General features: G+C 32.1%; 1 protein-coding gene across 1 annotated transcript; it reads right to left on the bottom strand.

Annotated features, from left to right (window-relative positions):
- Window positions 1–17: 17 nt before the first annotated feature.
- Window positions 18–10,385, bottom strand: LOC124949092. Its single transcript, XM_047493684.1, has 8 exons — window positions 10,071–10,385; window positions 6,220–6,263; window positions 5,666–6,112; window positions 5,323–5,565; window positions 4,972–5,148; window positions 4,802–4,895; window positions 1,909–4,520; window positions 18–1,818 (listed from the first exon to the last, which is right to left on the bottom strand). The coding sequence occupies exons 1-8, from the start codon at window positions 10,144–10,146 to the stop codon at window positions 1,657–1,659; spliced, it is 3,855 nt and encodes a 1,284-aa protein (XP_047349640.1). The 5' UTR covers window positions 10,147–10,385; the 3' UTR covers window positions 18–1,656.
- Between the last annotated feature and the right edge of the window lie 3,031 nt (window positions 10,386–13,416).

Genomic DNA, 13,416 nt, shown 5'->3' on the forward strand with positions numbered 1-13,416 from the left:
AATTTCGAAAAACAAAGTGCCATGAAGAATATACAACGTATGACATTTATTCTCGCTTTTGTCTCCTTAAACGAATTAAAATACAGATTTGATAACAGAAAATCCTACGAACATACGTACATACAGGAGGTAGGGGGAGGAGGGAAGTGAGAGAGAGAGAGAGAGGGGGGGGAGAAAGATATATATATATTTTATATATATATATATTTTTTTTTCTTTTTTCATCGAGCATTCGAAACTCGTGTGGATATTTGAAACGTGTCCGACATATTACGATTCTTTCACTTTCACGTTAGAAATATTTCTTAATATATTACGCTTTTTTGTTTTTTTTTTTTTGTGCTAAGTATTATATAGATCATTCGAGGATTAAAAATATCGATCAAACTACGATCTACTGTTTGTTGACAAATATTTAAGATCGTGCATATTCGATCACGTCGAGCCAATGCTCGGAAAGCCCATGAGAATGTTAATTATTAACGTATATATCCTCCATATATACTTAGACATATACGTTGTATGTATATAGATGCATATACATGCCTGTATATATATATATATATATATATATATATATATATATATATATATATATACACAGAATCCGCGTATCTGAACGGAAATCATTCCAGAGTCTTTTGGATTAGATATTAACATAAATCAGCACAACAAGACTTCAACTTTTCTAACAATTAAATATATATACATATATATATATGCATATGTATATGTATATGTAGATACCTATACTGTTGTGCGTACAACTATTTTTGATCAAACATTGAATCGTAATATTTTTCCTTTTTTTATATTTCTTTCCTTTTTTTCTATTTGATATTTATCTTCTGTTTATATTATATGTACCTATACGTATATACACATCACTTCTCGATGACCTTTAATATACGTTAATATCATTTTGATATCTTTCATAGTATTTCATGCTTAAAAACTTTTATAGTTTATAAAGTCATAACATCATTCGATATTTCTGATTTCATATAGTAGAAATTGTTAGATGAAAATTATTATTCCGAAAAGTTTTTTACGAATATAGGACCGTTAATACATGAAATTTACGATGTAAAAGCTAGGTAAGATTAATCGAGTCGAGTAAAAAGGAATGTTGAAGAGTTAAGTTGAGTCTATATCGAATCGAATGGAATGGGAATGATAGGATTTATTCTAATCATTTCTTACGGTTAACGTTTTCGTTCAATTAATTTGTGCCGAGACCCTGTCGTTTTTTCTCATAATTTTATGATAAGCCACGAGCTGTCGGTATCGTAATCTGTATCTAAAGAAGCTCATTTACAAAAAATTGATATATGTAATAAAATCAAATATATATACATATATATATATATATATATATATATATATATATATATATATATGACAAAGCTACATATTTTAAAATAAGTGAAAAGATTAAAATATATAAATTGATAATTAAAAAGTATGTTAAGAAGAAAGATAAATTAACCTCGTCCATTTTAACGCAAAGCAACGAAATCTAAAAAATTAAATTTGTTTCAAAATATCATCCTTGGAAACTATTTAAGAATTTAATTAAACTTCTCGTCTATATATATATAGATCAAGTTCTTACAAAAACAAATAAAATTCTCGCGGGGTCTCCACATTATTTGATTATTTATTATGCATCTGGTATTCTTTATTTCCAGATTTCGGAAGCTCTTCTTCCGGACGGTGTACCATGGACGTGAAATTCGTGATATTTGTTAATGTTGGTTCAATCGTCGATCCAATCGTCAATCTTCTTTCTATCGGACTCAGTGATCGTATAGATTCCTTGTAAAGATATAAAAAGAAAAATAAAAGATAAGAAGAAGAGCTAAATTATTAATAAGATTTATTTTTATCTTATAAAATTAATTTTACCTCGATAGCGTTCGCTTTTAAACTCCATAAATTCTGTTGTCTAAGATCCTCCAATTGTTTTTCTAAAAGATCATTTCGATTATTTTGAGATTCTACGATATCGTTTTTCGATATCGTGTATTTAGGCGATGCAACCGCGGAAACAGCAACAAAAGCGTTTCTCGATTTTGCCGAGAAATTCGATATCGTCCCTGGTTTCGAGATTGGCAGAGTAGTAACTCTATGATAACTAAATTGTTTCCATTTCGAAGGCCATGAGTTAGTTCTTTCATAAGTGTTGTTCCAGTTGTTTGATTTATGTAACGATAAAGTCTCCTTAGAATTATCTATTCCGATATTCGTCTCATTTACTTTCAAAGATCCAGAGGAAACATCGTGATTACCTTTTCCTAAATCAACGTTTTCAGGTTGGCCTTTGTCAAAGCTACGTTTCCGATTCCACAAAGCATAATTCTCTTTGTTCGAATAATCGTTTTCAAACTTGGATGGCCAATCAATAACTTTATTCGATTTTAACGATCCACGATCGGAAATATTAGATTCGTCTTGCGTTAAATCGTATTCTTTATTCCAAAGATTGACATTTTTGGATCTTGGAGACCATAATTCAACTTCGTTGATATGTTTTGCGTAAGTTGGAATCGAGCTGCTACTTCCGTTCGATTCAAACCAACGACGGATCGTAGGTCCAGTAGGATTCTCGTTGAAAGGATCATTTTGAGGTTCAAATCGATAGGGCATCCACGTAGATTTATCAGGAGGCATGACCCAGGCACCAACTGATTGTATCTTTGGTAAATTAGAATTTAAAGCTTCTTTCGTGGACCATATTGTTTTTGGTTCGTTGTCACGATACCAGTTATTAATGTCATCATTTAACGGTCCGAATCGACGAATTTCTTCGGATCGAGATTTCCTCCAATCTTTCATATTTTTTGATTTGGCATTGTAAATACCAAAATCAAATCTATCCTTTGGAAGCTTGTACTTTGCAATGGATTCTTTTTCCTGATTTGACGAATTCTTTGAATTTGTTTGTAAGGGATTCCATTGATCGTTCGATATCTTATAAGTCTTCACAGTTTCCTCTTTCGGCCAAATCGTACCCTCTTTTTTGTCTAGGCCTAATTTTTTAACCAAATCTGCATTAGGATTGTACGATTTACCATTCTCATCTTTCGGCCATGGCTTCGTATCCGAGGATCTGTACGGCCAAGTCGCTGGATCCGAGGTCAAACTGTTCCAAGTTGCCATACTAATCTTCGGTAAGGAAACTTTACTTTTACCATATTGTTTCGCCATTTTGGTCGTTGATTTCGATGATTCGTAAGGTCTGAATTTGGTATCTGATTTGGCATACAATGGAGTTTCCACTGTCTTTCGTTCGATATTATCATGAGTTTTAGAAATTTGATTACTTTCCGTTTGCGACCATGGCGGTTTCACTTGTAAAGATTGTGAGCCTGGCCAAACGTTAGGCCCTTCTAATTCCCACGGGTATGAGAAACGTCCTTCGTCTTCATTCTCTTCCTGTTCCTGCCTTTGTCTTTGTCTTCGTTCTTGTGATTCTCTCCATTGCCGATTTCGATCAAGCCGATTTCTCGATACGAAATCCGATTCTTCTTCATAATCGTTATCTAACGGCGTCCAATAGTTTCTAATCGATGGCCAAGTTCTACTACGAGTCGGCCAGAAATTATTATTATATTGCGGTTGTTTCCAAGACCATTCATTCGGTAAACCCGATGGCATAGTACGTTCATCTCTTTCATCCCATCCGTCTCCTTTCCAAGGCCGATTATTATACTTCAGAGGTATATCCGGCCAACTTCTGCTCATTGCATAATTCTGATTAGACGGCCTGTATTCTCGATTGTGAACTATATCTTCCTCCCTTTGTCCATCATCATCCTGATAATCCTCTTGATCCTTTTCTCGAGAGAAATCTCGAGGTGGTGGGATTATTTGACCGAATCGAAGACGTTGAAGGACTTGTTCCGATCCTTCATATTCTCCTAAACGATCGATTTGCGAATCGAATCTGTTACGTTGTGTGTTTATTTTCTCGAACGGAAAGGGATTCGATTTACTTGACAATTTGTATGCTTTTTGCAATAACAAGGGTTGCCTTTCCGCATTTAATTCCTTTCGATTATTTGTTACATCCTGCTGATCGATAAATCGTCGAATCGACGACGAAGTAATCGCTCTTGGTTTCGAATCGACCGAATAACGAATTTTAGCGATGTCATCCGATTCAGGCTGAACTTTCTCTTGCCAAGGAGGTCCAAAAAGTTTCTCGGCTAACAATTGCCATTGAATAGACGTCGTTGTTGACGGAGATATCGTCGTCGTCGTTGTCGTCGACGTCATTGTAGACGGAAGTGTACCTATCTCCGGAGTCGTTGTCTTTGTTGAGCGGCGATCTTGCAACTTTTTTTTCTTCTTCATCTTCTTCTTCTTCTTCTTCTTCTTTCCCTTCTTACGTTCCTTTTGAGAATCATCCTGTGATGTCTCGGTTACCGTAGCGGAGATCGTTAATGGTCCATCGTAATTTCTCTTTTCAATATCTTGTATGTTCTTCGAATAATTTAAATCAGCCTTTACTTTCACTAAAATGAAGAATTCAATTTTTAATTTTAATCTAGGAAGGAGGATGTCTTTGTAATTATCTAAAGAATTGAATTATCATTTATATATATATATATATATATATATATATATATATATATATATATATATATATATATGAAAATTATTATAATATATATATATATTTTAAGAGTTAATTATTGATCACAAAAGTAATTATACAAATTGTAAACGATATTTTGATTTTCTTGTGACTTTTTTTTTTAAATAAATTAAATAATTATTACGTTCATTAACTTACTTAAAAACTGTTGTACTTTATCCCATAATTCCAAATCTTCAACTAATTCCGCCTTAAACTTCAATAAACATTTCACTAAGTTATCTTCCTGATCCTACGATAAACAATCTCAACAATTGAAAAAATTCGATTTGACAAGTAAAATGGAATTTTTTTTGAACGATTCTTACCTTCAATTCGTGCAATTTATCTTTATTCTCTTGCTCGGCTTTGCATTTTTTTAAAAAATACGATTTAAGATTTTTCGCTGAAGTATCATGTTTATTATCAAACTTTTCTGGCATTTCGTTGGACATATTCCGATAAGAATCCTCTTGAATGATAGACGTTCTTTTATCCTTTGCTCGCTAAATGAATAAAAAATATTATTTAATAATAACATCAGCTGATATTAATCTCTTGCAATAAGAAAAAAGAGAAGTTCTCTGACATATAATACCTGAACCTAAATCATAAAAAATGTACAAGTTAACGTATCTAAATGCAGTGGACGCTCAAAAAGATTTATCTTCGCTTCTCACCTCGTTTCTTCCAAAATCTCTTCTCTTCACTTGATCAGTTTCCTCGTTCAAATCATTAAAGGTTTCTTCCGAAGGTACGAGACTTTTTAAAACTTGTGTCTCGTTGCCAACAAGAAGAATCTCTTTCTGCGTGCTCAATTCTTTCTTCACAGTTGGTACTCGCTTTTTCTTTTTCTTTCTAAGACCATCTTCCTCTATTTTTCGCAAGCCCTTTTCTTTTTTATACTTCAACAAATCTGCTACCTAGAAAAAAAAAGTTAGAGAAGGAAGTTTCTTATATGTTTCTTTCTATTTTCTCATCCATTTTTCTTTTTTATTTTTTTCTTTTTTTAAACGAACCAACCTCTTTGTCTTCGTGTTTCTTTGGTAGCTCATCGGTAATAGCTTCATTGGAAGCTATGTCTTCGTCAGATTTATTTTCAAGGACATTTTCATGCGACTCAAAGTTTTTCGCTGTCGAAGAATTGTTCGTATTAGAATTTGTTCTTTCATCTTTTGTCTCATCCTTCGTTTCGTCTTTTGACATTGCTTCATGAGATTCTGCTAAGGCCCTTAATTCATCCTCATATTCGTTTCGTTCCTCTCCTTCGTATTCATCCTCCTCAACCTCTCCCGAAACATCTTCCTCCTCCTTCTCTTCTTCGTCTCCATCGTTGTCTCCATCGCCGTCTCCATCATCTTCCTCTTCCTCCTCCTCTTCTTCCTCCTCTTTTCCTTTCTCATCGGAATCTCTCACGTGCTTCAAAGAGTCATTCGCCGTGTTAACGTCACTGTTCTTTGCAACGAGAATCTGACGACAACGATCGTGATAAGAAATTCAAGAGAAAAAAAAAGAAAAGAAAGAAAGAAAAAGAATACAAATCGATCTCCTACTTTCAATTAGTATAAATTACTCACCGAAGTATTATCCACGTTAGATTTTAGCTCAGTCTTGCCGTTAGCTATAAAGAAAAGAAAAGAAAATAAAGTAAATGTTTACTTTTTTTATGTTCTAGCACATAACTTAATTTATTGGAAACATTACTCTACTAGAAAATGTCGATCAATAATAGGACGTTGCGCTTCACAAACGACGAACATTGTCGCTGTTTTCTGAGCATCGTTCGATCGATACGAGAGACGATGATTCGATAAAGTTTACTTAATGCTAACGGAAACATCGAAATAAGAACAAAAAGAAAATAAAATAAGAACTCGGTCAATTGGATTAGATTTGATACCTTCAAGCTTTCTTTGAAAGAAATTTTTTTTTTGTCATTTTAATCTCTATTTTCTGTAATGTCGCCTAGAAAAGTATATAAATTAATAAAAAGAATTAGAAAAAAAAAGAAAAGACTTTGATTTAGCATGATAATAGATATCAATTTACTTAAAGATTACAATATTCTATGAAGATTAGACGCGGAAATAGAAACGGAACTAGGAATTGATCGTGAGAATAAAGAAAATAGAAGTCTTTCTCTTTTTTCGATAAATGTATTCGATTGAATTTGAGCCATGTTAATCAAATAGAAAAAAAATAAAAGAAAAAAATAGGATTTTGGAATACGGCTAAGTTCGAGAAATTAATTTTTTCCATCTAGATCGTCCTTCTAATCTCTAATCTCTTTTCTACTCCATTTCATTTCTCTTCCATTTATTCGTCCTCGATAACCTCGGCTTGCCATTTCAATAGTCTGCCCTAAAAACGTCGTTTTTTTTTTTTTTTTTTATTGAATCCTTCCTATCCTTCTTATTTTTCTTTTATTGAATCCATCGCAAACAACATCAGTATATATCATCGAGAGTTTTAAAGTTCTATAGTCTCATCTTGCCAATGATAGATTAGGAATATAAATCCGATAAGAAGAACGCAATATACAGATAGATTTGGAAAATATTTCTTCAGTAGTCCTTAGTAAATAATTCTATTAGGATATTATAGCTCCCTTAAGAGAAAATCTGATAACTGCATGAATACTATCGTAGATATTACGTCGTTCACTTTGCCGAACTGTAGTCACAGTGAATATTACATATCACTTTAACCCAGTGAGCCAGGTCCAAGTACTCCCTCGCGATATTCACCTGACTTGCCGTCTATTGGTTCGATCGATAACAACGCTTTTCCACCTATGTCGAAGCCTTCTTCACCTCGTTCAACTCTCGCCATCATGTTCTTTTCTCTTTTTCTTTCTTTCTCTCTCTCTCTCTCTCTCTCTCTCTCTCTCTCTCTTTCTCTCTCTCTTTCTCTCTCTTTCTTTCCCCCTTCTTTAAAAGCGAAGCCGACAACGTCCATTCTTTGATCGACAATTGCTTTCAAATCACAATTTCATGTTTCTCAGTACTCTCACTAATAACAGCAAAATATAATGGATTAATTCATAAATAAGTGTCATTAAAAGTTAAGAGTATATTACATTAAAAATATTGGTTATTCTGATTATTTATACGATTATATCAGAATACGATATTTCAAAATCATAATTGACTACTTTCTATTATTTGGCATAGTTATCGAATTTATTCATAAATAATTGCTATATTATTGTAATAAATTTCTAATTTATTAAAATTCGTATTTATAAATATAATATTTCTTTTTTAACAGAATTTCTTTTTCTACAATTTCGAATATACAAATATTTTACATTATTTGTATAATTCGTGTTGTTATAATATAAACTTTTTATATTCGAAAGAACATTTATTTTTATAAATGGTTCCGATATAACAGATGAAAATAATTGAATAGAAGACCTTGCTGGTAATAAAGAGAATGTTCTACATTCTCTTTATTCATACAATAAAAACCATACGATCGTCTTTTCTCCAAAGAAAAGTTGGATCTCTTCCAGCAGATGCTAGACGTTCCTCGCTATTACTTTCATAAAATCGGTTTTCATAAAATTTCCTTTGACTTTAGAAAACTCATTCCTTTCTTTGAATGTACGTGATCGAAGAAAAAAAAACATGAATATTTTTACATCGGTATCTGCTTCTCTTTATAACTATACTCGACTAATAAAAGAAATAAAATATCTATGCCCACGCATCGGGTGGTGAACATACAGCCACGTAGAGTTTCGTTCTCATGTTTAATAATATACATTTCTCTTTGAATTCCGTTTTCTACTTTTGTATGCGTTGCATTACAACGTATTACAGTAGAGTAGTCACAGATAAGCTGACATTCGTTAAATTTCATCCATTCGCACATTTTTTTGTCCTTTTTCCTTTTTATTTTTCATATGAGTTTTTTTTGATATTTTATCGAAACGTTGGAATTTTTCGTTATTTCAAAAATTCTCAACTAAGTCGATAATTAAAAATATATAAAAAAAAGAAGAAGAAGGAAGAAAAAAAATGATTAAGCCAACAATAAAAAGATCCGAAGTTTCTTCGCTAAAACTTCTTATGATTTGCTTTCAATAAAAAAAAAAACAACAAAAAAAAAAAAAAATAAAGTGGGTCAGACTAAAAAGTGAAGAAAACACCGACTTGGCCTGCTTTCGTGAGGAACCTCTGTATTTATGGGCAGTGGCTTAATATCGATCTCATGACCTCTGAAAGAATCGAGTGTGCCGATGTGGTCCTTGAAACAAACTCTTTTACTTCATCTTCCTACTTTCTCTTGTTCTTCTCTCTCTTTCTTTTTCTCTTTTTCTTCCGGATCCTTTCTATCTTCTTTTATCCTGTTCTGCTCCTCCCTTGAGATATGAATTCGATACTCGAATTAAATAGTAAGGGAAGGAGAGAAGGAGAGAGATGGAGAGTAAGAGAGAACACCCCATTTTACAGAGATTGCCTTATCAAGGCATCTTATGTGATCCAAGAATTATTTCTCTCTCTCTCTCTTTTTCTTTTTTCACCGTGCCTTTCTTACTAAAACGAAGCTCGACGTCCATTAAGCGGACCTCATTATTCGTGACCTACTTTAACCCAACTACTACGGTATAACAATGATTCTCCAATTCTCTTTCGTAGCATCCTCGTTAGTTTTATTCATCAAGTAGGTATTACCGAAAGAAAAGAAAAAAAAAGTAATGGTTTATTTTTCCAAAAAATAGAAAACAAGTCGAAAATATATGACATAATAGATTAACGATCTCGGAATGATTACATCAGAGACATAATAAGTAATCGGCATCGATGCAATAACAAATTTCTCGAAAATCGAATTCCCGCTAGATGATATGATTGTGTACTTTTCCTGCTAATACGGTTATCGATAACTCGATTATCGTGTATCAGGATGAGAAAAAAATTATTTCATCCATTCGGGAAAAACATTTATGAATCATCGAAGATGATTGAGATGTATTAATCGTTAGATCGATACAAGGTAATCTTATTCGTTATATATTCGTTGTATGTTCGACATTAATCTCGTCAAAAATGTGAAGGTATTTGCGTAGGCTCTCGATTGGCCTATCCTAAGATATCCTAACTGACCGTGACATCGGACGGTCTCACTATTATCATAGCCTACGATTGAATTTCCGCAAATTAGTTGTCCATAGATATACGATAGAGAGGGCATAGTAGAGTCCATAGACGTTAACTGCGTCATCGAATATATCTTTTGTCGACCTTGTAAAATTTTCATCCTTTCAAAACGATATATAAGACAGACAGACAGATAGATAGATAGAGAGAGAGAGAAAGAGAGAGAAAGAGAGAGAGAGAGAGAGAGAGAGAGAGAGAAAGAGTGAGAGAGAACTAAATTATTCTCTACATCTTTCTTCGATAAATAGAGAAAAACTCACCGACGATGATAACTGTTGTAATGAGGAGGAAAAATTGCAAGAGGGGGGAAAAAAAAGGAGACGTCGGACGTTTCATACTTCTCAGCTGTTTCCTCCTCTCTTCCGATCACTTCGTTTCAATCATATCGCGAATGCTACCTATCGATTAAACGTAACTTAAAATCATATTGAAAAGCTCAGGTTCGCGATGTTCCCGCCTATCTTTTTGAGCGCGTATACGCATTCACCGATGACAAGTAGTAAAGAGAACGGCTGAACGCGCACTGAGACGAAGCCTCTTCTCCTACGTTCCTTTCCTATGGAAGACACCCTCTTTTTCCACCCCGTGAGCACCCTTTCCAACAACCTTACACCCCCTCTCATAACTAGAGTTTCCTGCGAAAACCACTCGCGGCGCTTTCAAATATCAAATTTACTTTTTTCTTTTAATCAGTATATATGGCATCGAATTTAATCGGAAAAGATTGTAATTATTTTATCATAACATTGTATCTCTTCCATTTATTTTGAACCATAACTTATAAATTTGATATAAATCAATTATCCTGAAATTATTTAATTTCTTTTTTCTTGTCTTTTCGATCGATCATTCATATGCTGATAGTTTTAATTTAACAAATTGTTTATATACACTGATAATAATATTGTAACTTTGTTGAAAACGTTGAACAAATTCTTCACAATGCCTCAATGTAATAAGGTAAAAAAAAAAAGAAACAATTCAACTCAAATTTAAGAGGAAATGAAGGAAAGCGATTTGATATGTTTTAATAAAAAGGAAGTTAAATTTGAACATATTGTGTGAAAAGCCTTATTAATTCCCAATAATTTTTACTACAAGTGATCTTTTTTTTTCTTCAAATAATGCGGGCATCCAACATTATAAAGAATCAAATGATCATTACATGTATACATACAAAGATTTTTCGTACATGTAGGTAAAGAATGTAGCCTATCATCAGGAGGAAGGGGCCACTTCTAATGTTCATCACTTATCGTACACGCATGTACTAGTGTTGTCTACCGTTAGGGGCGCTTTCGCTAAAATTCATTCGGCATTCAAACTCCAGATGGCGCCTAATTCGGATTGATTTCGCTGTTTTCGGATTGATAATCGAATAACTTGAACGTTATTTTTATCAACATATGTGTCACATATATTTATTAGGAAGCTCTTTTTACGTTTTACATCAAGAGTCTTTGATTTATTGACACGATTATTAATAGGATTAAGTAAATCATATTTATGAGCTCACAATTTTTCGCGATCTTTTTAACCTGTTCGAAATAGAAATGATTCAAGCTAATGAAACCTTTCATTGAAATTTATTTACTTATTCACCACACGTATGTTTGCTTTTTTTTCTATTAAACTTTTTCTAAATAGCGACTCTGACTACTATGTTTTCTTAATTGTATTAATATCAAGCACGATACGGTTTTAATTTTGGAAATAAAAAAGAAATAGTTACTTTAAAAGGATATTCGATCTATTGCACAAAAAAGAATCATCGTCAATAGTTTATATGAAATACGTTCCTAATAGAAATTTTATCTATGATGGCGTGTCATAATCGTTTATTAAAAAGAACTATTGAGACACGCCCCCGCCCCCACCCTCTCGTTGCATACATTTTACTTTAATATTTCAATCGATCTATTGCATAGGAATCCATTCAGAACTTAAACGTTACAATGGAACATCATCTCAGTTATTTTAGAATTACAAACATTTAATCGTATGGTGTATTATTATGATTATGGTAATTATATTATTTACTGTACACGATCGTTGGTATATCATAATGAAGGATCTACGTTTTTGTATATTTTATTACTGATTGTAATTATTCATTGTGATAAGACGCGCTATAAATAATTATTTAGGATCATTTTGCACGTTTCTTTACGTTGTAACGCAAAAGATAGCAAAATTTATTTTACTGCAAAATCCAACTTTACAGTTTTATATGTATGTATATATGTTGTATGTATGTATGATGTAGGTATGTATGTATTATGTATGCATGTATGTATCTATGTATGTATGTATGTATGTATGTATGTATCTATGTATGCATGTATGTATGTATGTATCTATGTATGCATGTATGTATGTATGTATGTATGTATCTATGTATGTATGTTGTATGTATGTATGTATGTTTGTATGTATGTATGTATGTATCTATGTATGATGTATGTATGTTTCTATGTATGATGTATGTGTGTATATATATATATATATATATATATATATATATAATGTTTTATGCGTGTGTATGTGAATGTATATATTAAATGAAATATATTACAAACAAGTCGGATTCTAAGTCATTCGTTTAATAGAAGACAAAATGGTGTAATAAATAAATACGACCGAAGTGTCTGTCTGGCTAAATAATAATAATTATGATATACTCTGAAAAAACAACGTTGTGTAAAAAAGTACATTTTTCTTAAACAAAAAAAAAATTCATTTGTTTTCACGCGCTAATAATTACCTTAAAAACGCGGGCGTAGTAAAATGCGTCATAATTAACATTAAATCGATAAAGGAAATCGTTAATTTTCCAAAACTCCAATGCCACGCTTTGAACTAATTTCTAATAAAGAAAAAGTGAACAAAAATAAAAATGAATGGAAAAAACAAGAATAAACATAATAAAATTATATAACCTCGATATGAAAATGTTCTGTCAGACACGGTACACGCATAAATTCCAACTACATTTCATATCGTGTCTCTTGCATCGTTTCTACTCACAATTTAAATATAATTAATCGTCAAAGTTAAACTTGCGATGCAATTGTAATAACATATATGTATATATAATATCTATATTATATTATATTATATTATATTATATTATATTATATTATATTATATTAGATATAATATATAATACGTGTATGTATATATGTATATATATATATATACATATATAAATATATATATATACATATATATGTATGAGTTTAATAGTAACGACGATAAAATAAAACTTGTAGGTAGAGACGAATTGGAGACCAATTCGAAATAAAGTAATTTTTTTATTCTTTTATACGGTGTCAATTCATACGAAATTATTGTGTGTTAAGTAGCTAAGTAGCGGTTACAAATGGTGGTCTTTATTTTGAAGATGTCAAATTTTCTTTACTCACTATCGACTCATTGTATTACAGATCGTTCCTCGACTTACGAAGAAAACCTTTCAATACTTTACACCAGTTTTATCTAAGTCGTCCTGTTTACTAAATGTTATTATTTCATTTCGATCGCATTGCACGCAGGGATATCGGCTACATAAACGAGGAACATGTATAATAAATATTTGAATAAGAG

The sequence above is a fragment of the Vespa velutina genome, chromosome 1, assembly GCF_912470025.1.
Source record: "Vespa velutina chromosome 1, iVesVel2.1, whole genome shotgun sequence".
Lineage (NCBI taxonomy): Eukaryota > Metazoa > Arthropoda > Insecta > Hymenoptera > Vespidae > Vespa > Vespa velutina.

What these genes read in the sequence shown, in the direction of transcription:
- LOC124949092 (XM_047493684.1), bottom strand. Translation starts at nt 10,146, where the DNA reads ATGAAACGTCCGACGTCTCCTTTTTTTTCCCCCCTCTTGCAATTTTTC. An exon ending in TACAACAGTTATCATCGTCG is followed by an intron (nt 6,264 to 10,070) that starts GTGAGTTTTTCT and finishes TTTTCTTTATAG; the next exon opens with CTAACGGCAAGACTGAGCTA. An exon ending in TAAAAGCGAACGCTATCGAG is followed by an intron (nt 1,819 to 1,908) that starts GTAAAATTAATT and finishes TATCTTTACAAG; the next exon opens with GAATCTATACGATCACTGAG.